We start from the raw sequence: 21,187 nt of genomic DNA on the forward strand, positions 1-21,187 counted from the left end.
ACCTTTTCCAACTCCACTTTTTAACCCCTCCCCCTATGTACTCTCCAGTTTGCTCTTCTCTCTCCACAACAGGTAAGGTGAAGAGAAGATGAAATGGATCTCTAGTCAGATTATGGTCTGGCTTGAGGAGAGCTGGTGAAACTGCCATTAATTCAGTTAAATATATATACTTATTGATGATCTACTATGTGCTTTGTAGAGTGCTCTGAAGATACAATGGTGAATTAAACTGGCATAGGTCTCTGCCCTCACAGGGTTGACTGTACAGTGGGAAAGAAACATAAATCACCCTGTGTCACTATGTATAGTTACATACATCCCTGTTTTCACTTTCCGTGGTTTCGGTTACCCATGGTCAACCACAATCTGGAAGCAGATGATCCTCCTTCTGATGTACTGTCAGGTAGCTTAACTGTACATCACAATGTCTACATCATTCACCTCACTTCATCTAATCACGTGGCCATTTTATCATCTAATATCATCACAAGAAGGGTGAGTACAGTACAATAAGAGAACTTGAGAGAGACACATTTATGTAACTTTTATTATAGTATATTGTTATAATTATTCTATTTTAGTATTAGCTATTGTTTATCTCTTATTGTGCCTAATTTATAAACTTTATCATTGATACGCATGTATAGGAAAAAACATATTATATATATATGGTTCAGTACTGTCCAGTTTCAGGCACCCACTGGAGGTCTTGGAACATATCCCATGGATAAGAGGAAACTACTGTAATTTTAACTGCAAAAAAGTTGCTACTTCCTCCTAGTAGAGGAATAGAATCTGGGATCCTAGGACAGGCACTGTACTCAAGAGGCTAATACAAACTGCTCACCAGAAGGAGCTGTGTGCAGCACATGGAGACCTCTGAAGGACAAGGCCGGGTCACCTGATGGGCTGAGGGAGGGAAGGGCATGAGGCTACAGAAATGCAGGCCCTGGCTTATCACAGGCAGTGGAACCTCCTCTCTTATCAAGGGTATTTGTGTTTCAAAGTGAGGAATGACAAACCTTGCTGGTCTCTGGAACACACTTAGCATTTTGTTCCGCATAGGATTTTGACCACAGAGGTAAAAGAGTTCAAATTCCGTTTTTCACAATCAGACAAATAAATGTTTGACTTAGATTCAACCAACCAACAGTAACAAAATAAGAGGAAAGTCTAGTAAAAGATAACACAGGTTAAAGAGATAATGTATCCTTAAATAATCAATTTCAATTATTAAGAAAATACAGAATTGAAATTAACAAAAGAATCAATAAAATCAACCTAAAGAATCAATCCAAAGAATAAATAGCAGTTGCAGTACTGCAACTCCAAGCTTTAAGACAACAATTCTGTATTTACTATGAGAAAGACAGATACTTTCTTACACTTCTGTCACTGTCTCCTGAATGACTTAGCATAGGAAGTGCAGGATTGTGGAATCCCAAATATATATAAACCCTTGGAGGAGCATGTGTGTGTGTAGAGAGAGCATGCAAGTGAGTGCATGCACCTGGATAATAACTATCCATATTCTGATACTCTGATAGCACTGCTGGTGAACTGTTACCAACTGGAATGTGCCCTCTGCTGATAGGGCAGTTACTATGAGGGCAAAGAATGGCTATTAGATTTAGTAAGGTGAAGGTCACTGGTGACTTGGCAATAGTAGTTTCAGTGCAATACTGTGATTGAGAGGCTAACTGGAGTGGATTCAATAGATGGGAAACTTTTGATGATGCACAAGAGGAAAGAATTGCTGAAAAGATTTCCCCAAGCTGGGGTGGGGATATAGGGAAGAACTGAAAAGGCTAGCCACAGAAGGCAATAGAGATGGCCCATTTAAGGATAACAGGCAGTGTGGATGGATACAACTGATGATAGCTGGGTAGATATAGTGGGAACCTGTGATTCACTTCCAGTTGCTTCTGTTTTATTCCTATTGACATAGCAATGCCCCATTCTGAAAACAAACAAACTTTAAGCCAGAAGGCAAACCTCTCTTCTGAAGTCATGGAGTTGTAATGAACTTGTACATGGGAAGTGGGTAGGAAGAGCCTGACAGCTTCCTGAAGGTGAGAAAGGCCAGGATCAATGCTGGGCAGGAGCAATGGCACAATGATGCCATTATGCACAGTGCAGAATGCAAAAGCAATGTTAGTTTAGTTTCCACTTTGTTACCACATCAAGTCTCACAATTACCAATTTTTTACTTAGACCTTGCATCCTGCAAATATGCTCTTCTAGCTACTAGAGTTAAATCTGTCAAGCTGACCAACTTTAAATATTGTACCTGCGGCCCACCTATGTAGAGCCAGTACATCTATCTTAAAAATGTTACAGGAGAACTGGTTCACAAATTTTAACTGCAACATCCTAACCCTGATTCTATAATTAGAAGGAATTAAAGTTGTCAGGATATAGTTTCTGGCCATCACCCCTCTTTAAGTAGTAAAGTTGGACAGGTCATGGAATGCCTTTAGACTACTCGTCAGAAAGAGGAAGCTGTCAAGTGCCCCAACCCATTAAGCGGATTATACAGACTACCATACCTCCTCTGAATTTGGATTTGGATTTGTGACTTCAATAAACTCTATATACACATCAGGGGGTGGGGGGAACAGCTTCAGTCCTCTAAGTTTCATTACCCATAAGCAGTTGTTTTTTTTAAGGTTTTATTTATTTGAGAGAGAGAGAGCACACATGAGTGGGCGGAGGGGCAGAGGGAGAAGCAGACTGCCCGCTGAGCAGGGAGCCCAATTCGGGGTTTGATCCCAGGACTCTGGGATCATGACCTGAGTGGAAGGCTCAACCAGCTGAGCCACCCAGGCGCCCCACCCCATAAGCAGTTTTATGCTTAATTTATTCTGACATCTCAGGCAACTAAAAAAGGTTAACTCCAATTAATGCATTCATAATTTTAGCTGATTGGTAATCTAAATGACCAAAACTGTTAGGCTGGCCCTGCACATCAACAGATCAACCAGAGTCACGTTTTTAAGGAATAAATAAAATTATCTTTATTTGCCATAATAGCAAAGAGAGGTTAACTGTAAAATTCTGCTGCTAAACATACGGAAATTGTAGTCTGCCACTGCAAAAGAAAAAAACTATTAACATAAAGATAAGAAAACTGATCTAAGTCTACTGAACGCCAGCAGCCCAACTGTTACTCATGTACCTCAGGAGTGGGCAAATTTTATCTATAAAGTGCCAGATAGTAAATATCTTAGGTTGTGCAGGCCATATGGTCTCACATATAATTACTCAACTTTGCTTGTAGGGCAAAAGCAGCAAGATGATATATAACTGAATGAATGTGGTTGTGTCCCAATAAAACTATTTATGGGGGCACCTGAGTGGCTCAGTTAGCCCTCTGACTCAATATCAGCTCAGGTCTTGATCTCAGGGTCAGGAGTTCAAGCCCCTGCTTTGGGTTCCACGCTGGGTGTGGAGCCTACTTAAAAAAATATATTTATGGACACTAAAGTTTGCATTTCATATAATTCTCACATGTCATGAACTCATCCTTTGATTTCTTTCAATCACTTTTTTCCCCCCTTGTTTTAAAAAATTATTTAGTGATGCCTGGGTGGCTTAGCCAGTTGGGCATCTGCCTTTGGCTCAGGTCATGATCCCTGGGCCTGGCGCTGAGCCCCATGTTGGATCTCTGCTTGGCAGGGAGCCTGCTTCTCCCTCTGCCTGCTACTTCCTCTGCTTATGCTCTCTTTCTCAAATCTTTTTAAAAGAATTCTTTATTTAAATTCAATTTAGTTAACATAAACTGTATTATTAGTTTCAGGGGTAGAATTTAGTGATTTATCAGTTGCATATAACACCCAGTGCTCATTACATCAAGTGCCTCCTTCATGCCCATCACCCAATTACACCTTCCTCCCCCCACCTCCCCTCCAAGTAACCCTCAATTTGTTCCCTAGAGTTAAGAGTAAGAGGCTCTTATGGTTTGCTTCCCTCTCTGTTTTTATCTTATTTTTCCTTCCCTTCCTCTATATTCATGTTTTGTTTCTTAAATTCCACATATGAGTGAAATCATATGGTATTTGTCTTTCTCTTACTTATTCGATTAGCATAATACCCTCTAGTTCCATCCACATCATTGCAAATGGCAAGATTTTATTTTTGATGGCTGAGTAGTACTCCATTATACATATATACCACATCTCCTTGATCCACTCATCTGTTGATGGACATCTGAGCTCTTTCCATATTTTGGCTATTGTGGACATTGCTGCTATAAACACTGAGGTGCAGGTGCCCCTTCAAATCACTACGTTTGTATCCTTTGGATAAATACCTAGTAGTGCAATTGCTGGGTCATAGGTTAACTCTATTTTCAACTTTTTTGAGGAACCTCCATTCTGTCTTCCAGATTGGCTGCACCAGTTTGCATTCCTACCAACAGTGTAAGAGCGTTCCCCTTTCTCGGCATCCTTGCCAACATTTGCTGTTCCCTGACTTGTTAATTTGAGCCATTCTGACTGGTGTGAGGTGGTATCTCATTGTTGTTTTGATCTGTATTTCCCTGATGATTTCCTCCAATCACTTTAAAAATGTAAACCACTCTTTGATCACAGATTCAACAAAATTCTGGTGGCAATTTGGTCTGCAGCTAGAAAATTTCTGGTCACTGATGATCATATATCTAAATTCCAGTAAAGTTACCCAATAGAGACAATCTAGAAGCTCAGAAATTAATTTCAACATCTTTGTCTTGCTAGGAGTAGAAAGCAGTTGTTATTGACCTTCTGGGGATCAATAGACTGTTACGGTCCCTCAGCTCCTTGCTACACCTGAAAACCATTTATATGGTATCCAAAAACCTGGAAATGCAAGTCTTCAGGAAAAGCAATCTAAGTGGACAAAACACCAGCAGACCCTACAGAGTCCCCCCTGTCTTTCCAAGCACAGCCCCGACACAGGGGTCTTAAGGAATCAGGCTCCAGTTCTAACACGGCTACTCTAGTAGGGTAAATATCACACCTTTGCACCCCACTGGCATTCCTGCCATCGACATGACTTCTCCCGTAACCGCAGACTCCGGATACTACACACATGCACTCACACCCCAACTTAGGGCAAGCAAAAGACCAGCGACGCTTCGGACAGCGGGCAGCTCTCCCTGCGACAACCCATAGCCTAACCGGAAAAGCCAACTGATTCTCGGCCTCCTTCAGGCGCCAGATGGCGCACAAAACCTCCCCCGGGTACTTATGACATTCTCCTCACGCCAGGAGGACAACATGAAAAAAAGAGATAAGCAGAAAGAGGCTAGGAAGGAAAACAGCGCTACTAATCACCCTCCACATCCAAACTGTTCAGATAACCACTCGCCCACTGACGAAAGCGTTCCTTGATCGCACGGGTTAGACCACGATCCCGGAGTCTCGCGGCATTTCCTCAGACGCTCCAATATTGAGACCTCTCGCGGGAGTCCCGCGGGCAGCGCCGAATGGTCAGGTGACCTCACGGCCCCGCCCACGTCTTCCTTGACCGCGGGCCCGCTTCACGCATGCGCGGGCAGCGGTGGCAGCAGCGAGTTGGCGCGGTGCGAGCGCGAGTGGCGGGATGGTGCTGAACAGGGTGCGGGCGGTTTTCTTCGATCTGGACAACACGCTCATCGACACGGCAGGGGCGAGTAGAAAAGGCATGTTGGAGGTAACGTCCCGACTCCCGCGGTCGTCCTCTGGGCAGGGTCAGCGCGCCCAACCCGTATCGCGCGCTTTCCTGTCCCCTTGGTGTCCTCCCACCCCCGACATTCCCACTGCCGAGTCCATCGACACCGCGCCTGGCGCTGGGTCATCCCGGAGGCACTGGCTTCTCGTCCTTTGAGACCCACCTCGTGAGGGAAGGAGCGGGAAAGAAGGACCAGTGGGCAGGGGAAACTGGCTGGGGAGGCTGCCTTCTCTCACGCCCAGCGGCTTGGGTTACCTGCCTGCCTACGCCCACGTCTGGGAAGCTGGGTTCTAGAAGTTGTTTCCAGCGCTGTGGGACCCGGGAGAATGTCGTTAAAACTGCCACGGTGGCAGAGTTGCCCACAAACATAGACGGTCACCTGGCTTTTTGCCAAGACAGGTTCGGACCAGCTAGGCTAGTGTGGCGCCAGGCTCTACGCGGTTGGCCTCTCCACACCGCGTGGTCTTTGGCAGTGCTTGGTCTTAGGCAGATCTTTGAGGAGACCCAAGAAGTTACACAACTATCAGTGGCGAGCCTGGACTTAATTGACTCCAGAAAATTTTCTCCGCAGAAATTCACCTCCAGTCTCCCTGCTGTGGGTGTGACCCTTAAGATTTCTGAGGTGACACTCACAGTCCGTGCTTGTACAGAGCATTACTTTCATGAGGCATTATTCAGCAGCATCCTCTCCTTTCTATACCCACAAATGCTGAATCAGACCTCTTCAAGCCCCAAATCCACCCCTGCTTTCTTTCTTCTGCCTTCAGCTCTAGGGAGAAAACCAAGGATTATCAGATGCGAAAACCCACTTTCAAAAGCTAATCCTTCCAACCCTGAGAGTCCCAACCCCTTCATGCTTCATTAGTTAGGTTTTGACTCCCTGGGTTTTTTGTTTTGTTTTGTTTTGTTTTTTTAAGCCCCAAAGGTGGGGCTGGACCGGGGCGACCTCAAGACCTGAGCCCAGGTCAAGAGTCCGATGCTTACCTGACTGAGCCACCTAGGTGCCCCAGGTTTTGACTCCTTGCATCTTCATCCTTTCTTGGTGCGTTTCACTCCTGCATATTCAGGTCTGTCCCATACTTGAAAAAATAAAAAAGAAGCCTCCTTTGAACCTTTCTTCCTTCACTAGGTATTTATCTCTCTTGAGGGCCTTGTTTTTTGTTGTTGTTGTTTTTAATTTGAATTCAAGTTAGTTATGTAGTGTTTTATTGGTTTCAGGGAATCATCAGTTGCATAGAACACCCAGTGCTCATTACATCAGGTGCCCTCCTTCATGCCCATCATGCTATTACCCCATCCCCCACCCACCTTCCCTCCAGCAACCCTCAAGATTGTTCCCTAGAGTTCAGATTTTCTTATGGTTTGCCTCCCTCTCTGTTTTTATCTTATTTTTCCTTACTTTCCCGTTTTGTTTCTTAAATTCCACGTATGAGGGAAATCATGTGGTATTTGTCTTTCTCTGACTTCTTGAATTAGCATAATACCCTCTAGTTCTATCCATGTTGTTGCAAATGGCAAGATTTCATTCTTTTTGATGGCTGACTAATATACTCCATTGTGGTTTTGATTTGTATTTCCCTGATGCCAAGTGATGTAGAGCATTTTTTCATGTGTCTCTTGGCCATTTTCTTTGGAGAAAAGTCTGTTCATGTCTTCTGCCCATTTCTTGACTGAATTATTTGTTTTTTGGGTGTTGAGTTTGATAAGTTCTTTATAGATCTTGGATACTAGCCCTTTATCTGATAAAACATTTGCAAATATATTCTCCCACTCTGTAGGTTGCCTTTTAGTTTTGTCGACTGTTTCCTTTGCTGTGCAAAAGCTTTTTATCTTGGGGTGCCTGGGTGGCTCAGTCGGTTAAACATCTGCCTTTGGTCATGGTCAGGTCATGATCCCAGGGTTCTGGGATTGAGCCTCGCATCCGGCTCCCTGACCAGCAGAAAGCCTGCTTCTCCTTCTCCCTCTGCTGCTCCCCCTGGTTGTGCTCCCTCTCTCTCTCTGTGTCAAATAAATAAAGTCTTTTTTTAAAAAAAAGCTTTTTCCATGTCTGAGGAAATCATCAGCACCCTAGAGACTGACTGGAAAGCAAGGACTTTGGGTGAATGCACTAAACTTTGCCTCTAGACTTCTAGACTCCTACCTCCACGTCCTGGGCGTGAGCCGCGGCCTCCAGCCCAGCCGTCCTTGCTGCAGACCGGCTGCCCCCAGAGCCCACGTCCTTCTATCTTGCCCATTTCTCCTGCCTAATGGGGTTTTGTGCAATTCAAGAGTTTTTCCATGAACTGACCTTGTATTAGTAGAGCCTTTAGGAGATTCTTGTTAGAAACCAAAGCTCTGAACAGTTTTTTTCCCTCGATTCCAACCCAAAGATTTATGTACCTTAATATTAATAGTTTAATCAAATTTGTGGATGGTTTCTCCCCTTTTCCTATTTGACATTCTTAGCCCTAGGTTAGCTTTATCACAGGAATGGTGATGTATATCAGTCCAATAAAATATGAAATAACCATGCTGAAAAAACAAAACAAACAAAAAAAAGCTTATCTTGATGAAGTCCCAATACATTTTTGCTTTTGTTTCCCTTGCCTCTGGGGATGTGTCTAGCAAGAAGTCAAAGAGGCCAAGGTCAAAGAGATTGCTGCCTGTGTTCTCCTCTAGGATTTTGATGGATTCCTGTCTCACATTTAGGCCTTTCATCCATTTTGAGTCTATTTTTGTGTGTGGTGTAAGGAAATGGTCCAGTTTCATTCTTCTGCATGTGGCTGTCCAATTTTCCCAACATCATTTATTGAAGAGACTGTCCTTTTTCCATTGGATATTCTTTCCTGCTTTGTGGAAGATAATTGACCATAGAGTCGAGTCCATTTCTGGATTCTCTGTTCTGTTCCATTGACCTATGTGTCTGTTTTTGTGTTGACGGCAATATTTTTCAAAAGAAATCTATATACATTATCTCCACGTCTCCACCTTTTATATATTCCTTAATCCCTTGACATATAGCTTCTCTTTGTGCTTAATGAAATAGACTTGCCAGGTCATTAGGCACTTCCCAAATTGCCAGAGTCAATGGACATTTTAAGTCTGTATTAATGACTTTGCTGAGGTATTGCATACTATTGACTATCCCTTCCATTTGCATACCCTTGACCTTAACCTCATGGGCACCACCCTGTGCTGTATTGCCTCCAGTCTCTCTAGCTGTCTTGTGTGTCCTTGGCAGGTCAAGCCCAGTATATTGAAATTAAATTCTTGGTTTAGGCCAAATCATGCTATAGCCTAGAGTTCATGTGTTAAAATCAGTCATTTGAGTTTGAATCACAACTCTCCCAATACCTAGCTGAAAGTGTCTGAACAAGTTCCCTAAACTGTCTAAATCTTAACTCCTTATTTAAAAATTTGAATGGTGATGTTAGTCCTCAGTGTCCTTATGAGGTTTAATTGAATGCATGGGAAGTATATAGCATCCAAGCGTAAACTTGATGAATTGTACCATCCACCCTGTCACCCAGTCTGTCTCCTCCTGCATATCCACCCCCCCACCACCCTTATCTTAATTAAAGGTGGACTTGTCTGTCACCTAGACGATTGCTGTGGTGGTGTCTCCAAGCTTACTGTGTCCAGTTCATCCTCCACGTTCCTGCCAGAGTGAAATTTCTGAAAAAAAGTCAGATCGTATTTCTCCCTAGTCTTTACACCCTTCCTTATACCAACACTGTATTTTGTTCAAGATATCTTAAAATATACTTATCAAAGGATATTACAATTAATTTTTGCAATTCAGATGCCTGCAACTTAAGAGCTTCTTAAGAGGAAACAAACTATCTTGGTCATATTCATTTGATACATGGTAAATATTAAATGAATAATGGATGAATGGATCAAAATCCAGGTCTTCAGACTTGGTTCGGTTGCCACCTCCTTTATAAACATCCTATTAAATGAGCAGAATTGAGTTGTGTGCTTTTGACTATACAAGGAGTGCTTTATCATGTAAGAATACAATACCATCTGGGGAGCCTGGGTGGCTCAGTTGTTTAAGCATCTGCCTTTGCTTTAGGTTATGATCTCGGGGTCCTGGGATTGAGCCCCGCATTGGGCTCCCTGTTAAGCGAGGAGCTTGCTTCTCCCTCTGCTCATGCTCTCTCTCTCCCAAATAAATAAATAAAATCTAAAAAAAAAAAAAGAATACAACACCATCCATAAATGTTGGCCTATTCAAAAGTAACATACCAGCTTTCATAAATACTCTGATTTATGAAAGGAGAAAGGGAGGAAAGGTCTAGTCATTGCCTTGTGCTTGGGGAGAAGGAGCCATATACTGACTCTATATATCCATTTAATTTTTTTTAATCTTCTGGAAAAGTTACTTCTTTCTGCCATCTTCAGGCCTTTCTTTCAGGGTCACTACCCAGGAGGAAGCTGTCCACAGAATTTGGGGTTTCTCAGTGAACAGAGCAGAAAAGATTTCTGCGTTTGTGAGTTTACTTTCTAGTGGTGGTTGATCATGAACATAATACATCAAATGTATGTTTATTTATAAGTATGTTTGGAAAAGTGGAGAGGAGAATGAATTGCAGTTTTAAATAGGTTGGTCAGGTAAGTCACATGGAGTAAATGATGTTTGAAGAAAGACTTGGACTAAACATGAGGGCTGCTTGAATTGTTAGGCTATATGTAGGCAGTCATAGTGAGCATGTAATTTTTTTTTAAAGATTTTATTCAGGGGCGCCTGGGTGGCTCAGTCGTTAAGTGTCTGCCTTCGGCTCAGGTCACGATCCCAGGGTCCTGGGATCGAGCCCCGCATCGGGCTCTCTGCTCAGCGGGAAGCCTGCTTCTCCCTCTCCCACTCCCCCTGCTTGTGTTCCCTCTCTCGCTGTGTCTGTCAAATAAATAAAATCTTTAAAAAAAAATAAAAAATAAAGATTTTATTCATTTATTTTAGAGAGAGTGAGTGCAAGCATGGGAAGGGGCAGAGGGAGAGAGAGCATCCCAAGGAGACCCCACACTGAGCGTGGAGCCTGAATGGGGCTCCGTCCCAGGAACCCGAGATCACAACCTGAGCTGAAATCAAGAGTCAGAAGCCCAACCAACTGAGCCACCCAGGTGCCCCTGTGAGCATGTATTTTTAACTCAGTTTTATTTGGAATTCAGCCACTTCATATCATATCGTAGTGTTACAGTATTATATAGTTCCTACACTAGCCCTCAAAGAGTGTTTAAATCACAATTAGCTAAAAACTAGTACTGATGATAGTTATCTTTAATTCTGGGTCCAGAGAGCAGGTTGGAAGGATATAGTTTCCTTTCTATATGGGTTAAGATGAGACTTAGAGTTTTGAAGTAGAAGCTTGAGTTTATCTTATCTACAAATTGATCTCCCCCTTCCCCCCTTCACTATCTTAGGGCCCTTTTCTTCAGGCCCCTAGGTACCTGGTGGGCTTAATTGTACTCAGAATCCTTTTCAAGCCACCTTATCCCTTGCACAAAATGTCATCACACCTCCAAATTAGAGATCTTTTCCTCCACCCCCAATTCAATCAAAATTCCTATTTTCTCAGTGCAGGGATTAGGATTGTTTATACTAGTAATAATATGAACTAATTCAAGTTAGGTGTTTTTTGTTTTTATTGAAGTATAGTTGATACACAATGTTACGTTAGTTTCAGGTGTACAACAGTGATTCTCAATAGGTGTTATTTCTGGTTTAATAATATGTAAATGTCTGATAAACTTTTTCCCCAAATATGTTAATATTAAAATGCTACTTGGGGGTGCCTGGATGGCTCAGTCGGTTAAGCAACTGCTTTCAGCTCAGATCACGATCCCAGGGTCCTGGGATCGAGCCCTGCATCAGGCTCCCTGCTCAGCAAAGGAACCTGCTTCTCCTCCTCCCTCTGCTGCTCCCCCTGCTTGTGTGCTCTCTCTCTCTCTCTGTCAAATAAATAAATAAAATCTTAAAAAAAATGCTACTTATGATCCCAATTGAATCTGCAATTAGTTGCTGTGTGAAAAAATGGGAAAGTTAAATCAGAGGATATAATGGGAAGAAATTTCAAAACTTGAAAGTGGTATGCTATACCTTTACAAGACTCTCCCCTTTAAGGTGAGCTAATTCTGTTTTTTCAGAGCCCTAAAAACATGTGAAATGAATTGCCAATTGCAGGAACAGGAAATTGGACAGTTCTGGGAGCTCTCTCTGTTGGCTATGAGCCAGCTCCTATTTAAGCTTAAGCACTGTGGATTTCTAGAGGCCTGTGTTCTTTTATTGTGTAGCAATAGGTTTGCTAATAAAACTTTAGGGTAACCTTCCATCATAGCTCAAGAGTAATTTTTTTTTTTAAAGATTTTATTTATTTATTTGACAGAGACACAGCGAGAGAGGGAACACAAGCAGGGGGAGTGGGAGAGGGAGAAGCAGGCTTCTGCTGAGCAGGGAGCCCAATGCAGGGCTCGATCCCAGGACCCTGGGATCATGACCTGAGCCGAAGGCAGACACCCAGCGACTGAGCCACCCAGGCGCCCCAGCTCAAGAGTAATTCAACTGACATTGTTAGAAAAGATGGTGACATGCGCATGGAGGCTGTAAAAGCTCGGTTTGTTAACTGAAATTTAACTTTGCCTTCCCCTAAAATTCTTAGGAATGGTGTATTTTTCTTGAAGAAATAAGACTTCTTAACTATTGCATTTTTTTGAAGAGCACAAATAGCCTGAACAATATTTACTTTTGATGTGATTCTTATACTTTTTTTTTTTTTAACATTTTATTTATTTATTTGACAGAGAGAGACACAGTGAGAGAGGGAATGCAAGCAGGGGGAGTAGGAGAGGGAGAAGCAGGCTTCCCGCCAAGCAGGGAGCCCATGTGGGGCTGGATCCCATGACCTGAGCCAAAGGCAGACGCTTAACGACTGAGCCACCCAGGCGCCCCAATGTGATTCTTATACTTTGAAGGAGGAAAAATGTGTCTATTAATCTCTTTCCCCTTTTCAGTAGGTGAATTGAGTGTCTGGTGTGAGTAGCATACTACTTGTTCCCTGTATAGTTTAGGGCAACACATTTTAACTTGTTTGACCTCCTTGCTTCAACAGCAGACAGTTTTTAGTCCCAGCTATGTGCATTGCACTCATTATCCAAAGATCCAAAGTTGTCTTGGCATTGTCAACTTTCCCCAGATGTCCCTAAGATAGGGACTTCAAATGCAGGTAGTCCATTTGGGAGGTGATCCTTGCAAGTGCTGTAGAAGAATGGTGGAATCATACAAGGAAGGGAGGGAATCTAATAAATGAGCAGGTTACTGGTATGAACAGTTGCGGAACTCTGGGAGACAGCATACAGAGCATGCTTCAGTTGTCCTTCCCAAGGGACAAGAAGGCTGGGATATTAATCTACCAATTTGTGCCCCTCATTGGTTGAGGCCCACTTCCAGGGCAACACTTCAGCCCCAGCTTGTGTGCATGGGTGCGCCCATGGTCAAATAAAGCCCTTAGTTACTTAGAGTATGAAGCCCAATTGGCATTACAGTATCACTTAACAGTATGAAGCCGCTGGCATGTATGGAAACTGCCAAGGGGACTTGGGTAGCATCTATAGCAGCCTGGGATTGAAGGCCCTTTACTAACCAGTTGCAAACATGCTCTTCAGCCTCCTCTTTTAGGATCCTCCCTCATATGCCTTCCATTTCAGCTTGAAATCAGCTTCTCACCTTTCCCAGTTCTCAAAATTCTAAGCTCCGTAGCTTTGTTCTTGCTATTCCTTCTGTCTAGAATGATTTCATTCTCCTCCCAGGCCCACCTTCTAGGCTTGGTAATACCTTGGTTTAAATGTTACTTTCTCAGGGTGCCTGGGTGGCTCAGTCCTTAAGCATCCGGCTTCAGCTCAGGTCATGATCCCAGTGTGCTGGGATCAAGCCCCACATTGGGCTCCCTGCTCAGTGGGAAGCCTGCTTTTCCCTCTCCCACTCCCTCTGCTTGTGTTCCCTCTCTCGCTGTCTCTCTCTTTGTCAAATAAATAAATAAAATCTTTAAAAAAGTTAGAAAAAAAAGCTACTTTCTCTGCCAGGTCTTATCCAATAACCCTGTGGAATGACTTGCTTCTTACATTTTATTTCCACCGTTGTTTACATGACTGTCATAGCACTCAACCCAGCATTTATGTTGGTTGCATACCTGCTTATTTTCCCCACCAGATGATGTCATGAGGGCAACAGACCCAGTCTCCACTGCCTAATACAATAGTGTAAAGGTAAGCACATGTGCTTTGGAAGTAGGCAAGTGTGGATTTAAATCCCAGCTTGGGCAAGTTACTTAATAGTTCTGAATTTCCATTTCCTCATTTCAAAAAGGGGAGTCCCTCGCAGAGTTGTGGAAAAGGTTAGAAATAATATATGTGAGCATTAGGCACAATGCTTGCCACATTAGGGCCTCCGTAAATGTTAAAAGAGGCCAAATGGAAAAGAACCTAATAAAAGCCGAGATAAAAAGTCGGGGGAACACAAGAGGGAGCGTGTAATTCTAATAAGGGAGTCAGAACCAATGTAACAGAGGGTGACTCAGAACTCCTTGAAGTTTTTTATCTGGAAAACTAGGTTTGGAAAAAGCCCTGGGTCATTAAACTGCTGAAATCATGGAACATGCTTGATTCTTTTTTTTTTTTTAAGATTTTATTTATTTGACAGAGAGACACAGCGAGAGAGGGAACACAAGCAGGGGGAGTGGGAGACGGAGAAGCAGGCTTCCCACTGAGCAGGGAGCCCGATGCGGGGCTCGATCCCAGGACCCTGGGATCATGACCTGAGCCAAAGGCAGATGCTTAATGACTGGGCCACCCAGGCGCCCCAACATGCTTGATTCTGTTAGAACTGAATACATGTTTTTAAAAGTACAGAATTAGGTCCCATTTTATATGGTGGTCAGTTTAGGCCTTCAGAACGTAAAATGGATGTAGATAAAAGGATGAACCAGCATTATTTTTGGGAAGAGTCTATATAATGGTTGTGAGGAATTTAAAATGTTTTACTAAATTTAAACCTAGGTTTTATTTCTATTTCTTCATAACCAGAATGGAAGGTGGTGGACTGCCAAATGAAGGGTTTTTATGACCTATATCTGAAGATACTTCTTAGAATAGAAATCGGTCAAAAATATGAATGAGTTGTGTAGAGAGATTGGGAAATCTTCCCTCTGATATTCTTTGAAAATGAGACCAATTCCCACCAGAAATGGTGTGGTAACAGAGCTGCCTTAAGGCAGGCACATGGAGTTGGAATCTCTACTCTGGCATTATAGGAACATGGCTTGGCTTCTCAGGGCATGACTATAAAAGACCTGAAGTGTGTTAATGGAGTTGTTTTCCTTTATTTAGGTGATAAAGCTCTTACAATCAAAATACCATTACAAAGAAGAGGCTGAAACCATTTGTGACAAAGTTCAAGTTAAACTCAGCAAGGAATGTTTTCATCCTTCCAGTACATGCATTACTGACCTAAGGACTTTACACTGGGAAGAAGCAATCCAGGAAACGAAGGGTGGTGCAGCCAATAGGAAATTGGCTGAAGAATGTTATTTCCTGTGGAAATCTACACGTTTACAGCATATGATACTAGCAGAAGATGTTAAAGCCATGCTCACTGAACTTCGGAAGGAGGTCCGCCTACTTTTATTAACAAATGGAGACCGACAGACCCAGAGGGAGAAGATCGAGGCTTGTGCCTGCCAGTCCTATTTTGACGCTATCGTTGTAGGTGGAGAGCAGAAAGAAGAGAAACCAGCACCTTCCATATTTTATCACGGCTGTGATCTCCTCGGAGTACAGCCTGGGGACTGTGTGATGGTTGGTGACACACTAGAAACAGATATACAAGGAGGCCTCAATGCAGGGCTGAAAGCAACAGTCTGGATAAATAAAAATGGAATAATGCCACTGAAGTCATCCCCCATGCCACATTATATAGTTTCTTCTGTGCTAGAGTTACCTGCTCTCTTACAAAGTATAGATTGTACAGTCAGTATGTCAGCTTAAGGCCCATAAAAGGGCATGATTATGTATTTTTAGGGTCAAATTACAGGTTTTGAACTAAGAAAAGTTAAGGCATTCCATATACCAAGACCCAGTTCTAAGAATAATTTTACTTACGATTTAATAGCCAATCAACCACTGACTGGTATTTATATCTGGAAATCCAGAGTACCTTAATTAATACAAGTTACTTTTAGTAGTATAATCCAGAAAACTTGAGGAAATATATTATTTGTTAATCTGTGACTTGAGGTTTTTAAAAAATTATTAGTCTTTTAGCATCTTGGATCCATGAAGATACCAGGCAAGATAGCTTATACATGGATGCACAAATACAGGTTTTATGTTGTGTCTTAAAAATAGATATTTTTTTAAAATAGATATTCTAAAACAGATATATAATAGAGATTTATCAGAACAATTGGATCTGATTAATAGGAAATAAGTGCTAAGTCACATGCCAATCAAGGCATTCCATAGTGAAATTATTTTGCATATTTTCTTTTTTAAAAGATATATACCATATTTTTGCCTACTTTGAATATATATGTTCTTTTATGAATCCAGTTTTTCTGTATGACCTTTTTTTGGGGGCAGCGGGGCATTTTCCTATGGTATATACGTGACAAATAGATTTCTCCAGTAAAAAAGCCATTAAAATCAACATGTGGTGCTCCTTTTCCATGACAGTTTCACATCTTTCCAGAGTGCACTTGTAGGTTCTTATTAGTCTTTACCTCTTACGGAAGTATTTTTACAATCTTTTCCCAGGTATACAATTGGGTTCAGGGGACTAGACTGCCTGGCTGGGGATAAGTACAAGCCACATGGCACCAAAAGTCATTTTCCTTCTGTGGATACCTCAGAGGTGCAGCCTAACCATGTCGCTCTCCCATAAATTCTCTACTGACTGAATAGTTTCACCCATATGATGAAAGCTAATAGAAAATTATGTTTTGCTATGAAATAATTTCAGGGTGCCATTTTAATATAATTTAAGTGGCTCTTGGTGTGACGTCCCCTGTCTTTCAAATTTTAGGAAATATATCCTGTTTCACAGTTTCTATATCCAATTCAGTGTTCACTTTGAGTTTATTAATTAATGACTAAGACATCTTGCAACTAGAAAACTTTCTAGGCCATTAAGCTAGACATTCTCATGTCTTCACCAACTTGGAGTAAAATGGTTAAGGAAAAAAATGATTTGGGTTGGTTTTTGGCAGGTTTTTTTTTTTTTAACTTTTGTATAAGAAGCTACTAATGTAAAATATTAGACTGTTAGAATATATATAGCTATGACTCCTTTAAATACCTATGATTATGATACTTAGATTCTAGAGTATGCCTATCCTTAACTTATTTCTTTAGCCAGTCATTTCCTGCCTATTGCCAAGAACAGGATTCTCTGCTTTTGTGCAAATGTCCTGTTGTGTTTACTTTTCACTCTTAATTTTTACAACTGTGATTGTGTCCTTGACTGTCCCAGGGTGTTGTTGCTATGAAGCTAAACATTTGTGAACAGGGTATGTTTGTGTATAGTTCCAGGTATGGTACCCATGTGACCTTGATTATATTTTAGCTATTTAAAAATTATTAAATTGGAGGATCTAGGCAGAAAAATAATTATGTGTGTGGTTTCTCTGATATATTGATGTGTGATGCTGAGGGTTTGTCCTTTTAGCTATCCCACAGGATGGATGTAGGCAGTGTCACATTCACTCTGCTAACTGGAGAAGGTTCATTGCTTCTAGATCATAATGACAGACCTCAGCAAGATAGTTCCTAGGATGTCAAGTGAGCAGTTCTTCAGCAAAAGTTATAGGGTGGGGTGTGTGTGGCTTGTTTCCTTGTTCTTCCAGTTTGCATTTGGTACATGCAGTAATGCAATATTGCATTCCATCTGTACCCTTCCTTGGAGAAAAACTTGGTGGTTTTCTACCTTCCGAGTGGAACGTTAAAGAAGATATTAAGAAATCTTGGGATAGACCTATGATTTTATTAATGTTTTTGTTTTTAGAATAATATTCTTCAAGATTAAAAAAATGATGTAATAATGGTATCCTATCATCTTTATTTTTCTCAGTTTTCCATAGTGGTATGCTTTACAAAGCCCTAAATTCTTAATTGTCCAGAGGCTATCCCAAGCATCAGTTATAGAGGAAGGCCTAGAGTAGACAAAAATGGACACTGCACCTGGAATACTAACACAAAGATGGATGTTTTCTGATTCCATATACACATGCAACCCACTGGTGCACAAACATCTTAGATCTGATCGTAACCAGGACCCAGTGGATGTTCAGTAAGTATTGTAGGAAAGGGTTTTTGTAGTTACAAAAGTACTTGGTTTAGCACTTTCAGACTTCTTTGTAACCTGCAATAAGTTTCCATCACCACCCATTAAGCACATTTATTAATAGTGAATACTGGGGCACCCAAGTGGCTCAGTCAGTTCAGCGTCTGCCTTCGGCTCAGGTCATGATCCCAAGGTCCTGAGATGGAGTCCCGCATTGGGCTCCCTACTCAGCGGGGAGTCTGCTTCTCCCACTGCCCCTCCCCCTGCTTGTGCTCGCTCACTCTCTCTCATACTCTCAAATCTATACTGAACATATTAGCTACTATATATTAAATACAGTTTAATATATAATTTATATATTAAATACAGTATTAATATAAATACTATATGCTAAATACAGTTTTATATATTTACTATATAAAACTCTTATATAGGGTATATATATAATATACAGAGTGAATATATATATAATATATATATAATAAAGAGAGTGAATGTGACACTGCTTACATCCATCCTGTGGGATAGCTAAAAGGACAAACGCTCAGCATCACACATCAATATATTAGAGTATTCTATATAACACTATTACATCATTTTTTAAATCTTGAAGAATATTATTCTAAAAACAAAAAACAAAAACAATAACTGAGGCAAGTTTTATAAAACTGCTTGCCATACACGATCAGTTTTTTTCACTCCCATCTTTTTAAATTAGGGAATGTATTCACATTTGAACAATTACTTTTTGTAGTACACAAGTCAAAAGAATGAAAAGGTGAATGGCAAAGTCTCCTCTTTGCCAGAGGTCAGCCACTCCTATAGGCCACTGCTGTGAGCAACTTCCTGTGTATCTGCATATATAGGTACATATGACTATACAGAATTCCTCTTAATTTAGGTAGGTTTTTTATTTCTGCTTTTCAGTTTTAGAAAAAAAAAAAAATGCTCTTGCTAAGATACTGATTGAAAAAGAGAGTCCTAAAACTTCTGTTTAAGTCATTCATGTTAGGAACGTATACCTTTATGGTCTCTGCCATCCACTGTCGTTCTTGTTAACATCATCAATAAAAGTGACGGTTCCATTGATTTTCCCTGTCCCTATCATTCACTTTGAGGGGAAGGTCAGCACAGCTATGGAGCCCTTGCCCTGCTCCACTCTGATGCGTTTTCTTCCACTTGCTGCATATTGCCATCCTAGGGACTCCCTTTGCCTCTTACCTTGGATTTCCTGGTTTTGTCCTGCATGTTCCCATGTTTCATTTGTTCCCTCTTTTTGGTGGCATGCCTCTTTGAGTAGGTTCTCTAAATGTGTGTGAGAGGTCAAATGTTTAAGATCATAAGTGTCTGAAAATGCCTTTACTCTTCTCCCATCATTGACAGTTAACAGCATGCATTTGGATGTCATTTTCATTTGGAATTTCAAAGGCACTGCTCTGTGGTCTTCTAGCAGCCATACTTACATGATCAGTTTTTTCTCTCCTGAAGCTCTTAGAACTGTAGTTTTCCCCCAGTGGTCCGTGATGATACATCTTGGTGATGGTCTGTTTTCATCCTATGTGCTTGGCACTCTGAACCCTTCTGATCAAAATCTTAATATTATTCAGTCTCCTGGAAAATGTAATTACTTCATTGAAAATTGCTTCCCCACTGTTTTTTCCTGCTTTCATTTTCTGTAACTCCTACTATTCAGATGATGGACCTCCTCTCTCTTCTCTCCTATTTTTCCATCTCTTATTTTGTTCCACTTTGGGGGAGGCTTCTTCAACTATATCTTATAGTCCTATTGATTTTTCCCCCCTGTTAATCATATTTTTTAATTTCCAAGAGCTTTGTTTTGTTTTCTAAATGTTCCTTTTTAATAACACTGTTTTTGTTTTGAGTGGAATATTGTCTCTCAGAAAATTAAATTTTTGAAGAATCCACAGAATCCACTATTTCTTCCAAGTTGCTCTAATCCGTTTATTTGGATCTATTTGTTCACATTAAAGGCTTTCCTCACATACCCAGAAATCCTTGGAGGTATTCATGAATAAGAGAGGAAGGATGAAGATGCTGACTGGAAGCTCTGCACAAGTGGGTGGGGCTTGTCAACTTGGAGGCTCTTTTACTATAGGGTATCAGGGTAGGCTGTTCATTGGAGAACCCCTGAGATCACCGTTTTAAGCTCTTTGCTTTTGGTTGGTCTGATCCTCTAGAGAATTGCTCAGTCTCCTGACTGAAGGGTAGAGGTCTGATGTCAGCACCTAGGAATTGAGTGGGAAGGAGGTATTCGTATAGTCACTTAATATCTGTTTCTGGTTGTAATTAAGCCCAATTATATGTGCTATCCCCCAGTTTAGACATCCTCTGTTTTACTCTCCAGAGTAACATCCCAACTTCTCTGGAGTTAGGACTTCAGGGTGGGGTGGGGGCAGGAATTGTATTTTGAACACTTTTTACCCCATCCTCCTTAATTCAACTCCCCATCACCCTTCTCCTTAAGGCCTGAGGTATCTGGTAGTGTTTGTGCCTAAATTTTTGGACGAATCTACTATGTACCTACCTCATGGCTTCTCAGCTCCTCCCACTGTTGGTCCAGACTCAGCTTTCCTGGGTCTACTAATTATTTGCCACTTGTCCACGTTTCCAGCTTTCAAAATTTTGTTGGTGCCTGTTTTCCTGGTGTGTATGTGTGTGTGTTCAGATTCCTTTACTATGGTTTAGTTGAGTTTGGGGTGGAAACAATATTAGATGTGTAGTTCCTTGTATAACAATATGGAAGATGTTTTCTATTTCATGTTTAATGTAGGTGGAGACCACAAAATCAGTCCTGTGCCCCATAGTCACTACCCACAGCTTAAGAAATGCTGTCCATTTGAGGTGGAGATTTACAGCATGCCTATAGCCTTTTTCTTCCTTTCAATTTTGTTTTGAATTATGTATGCAGCTTATTTCTTAAGATCTCTTCCTCAACTCCCTTTTTCTCTATATTCTTGTATATGACATTTTGGCTTGTCTCATGATGGTGAGTCTCGTTCTGTGTTCCTGAATTTTCAACATTGCTTGGACATCGATACTTGTTTTGATTGACAACTCTGTTCCTATGATCACTTCTAAGCTATAGTCTCTTAGATTTCTTTTTAATTAAAATCCTTCTGAAGGGGGGGGTACATGCAATTTATGCTTTTAAAAAATTAACTTACT

General features: G+C 41.4%; 1 protein-coding gene across 1 annotated transcript; it reads left to right on the forward strand.

Moving 5' to 3' along the window:
• The first annotated feature begins 5,496 nt into the window (after positions 1 to 5,496).
• Positions 5,497 to 19,090, forward strand: NANP (N-acetylneuraminic acid phosphatase). Its single transcript, XM_036110037.2, has 2 exons — positions 5,497 to 5,673; positions 15,052 to 19,090. The coding sequence occupies exons 1-2, from the start codon at positions 5,584 to 5,586 to the stop codon at positions 15,706 to 15,708; spliced, it is 747 nt and encodes a 248-aa protein (XP_035965930.1). The 5' UTR covers positions 5,497 to 5,583; the 3' UTR covers positions 15,709 to 19,090.
• Positions 19,091 to 21,187: the final 2,097 nt, after the last annotated feature.

Source organism: Halichoerus grypus, chromosome 10 (genome assembly GCF_964656455.1).
Source record: "Halichoerus grypus chromosome 10, mHalGry1.hap1.1, whole genome shotgun sequence".
Lineage (NCBI taxonomy): Eukaryota > Metazoa > Chordata > Mammalia > Carnivora > Phocidae > Halichoerus > Halichoerus grypus.

Bases quoted from the DNA above. Each gene is read 5' to 3' on its own strand.
- NANP (XM_036110037.2), top strand. From the start codon at position 5,584: ATGGTGCTGAACAGGGTGCGGGCGGTTTTCTTCGATCTGGACAACACG. The intron at 5,674-15,051 runs GTAACGTCCCGA...TCCTTTATTTAG, and splicing joins GTAGAAAAGGCATGTTGGAG to GTGATAAAGCTCTTACAATC.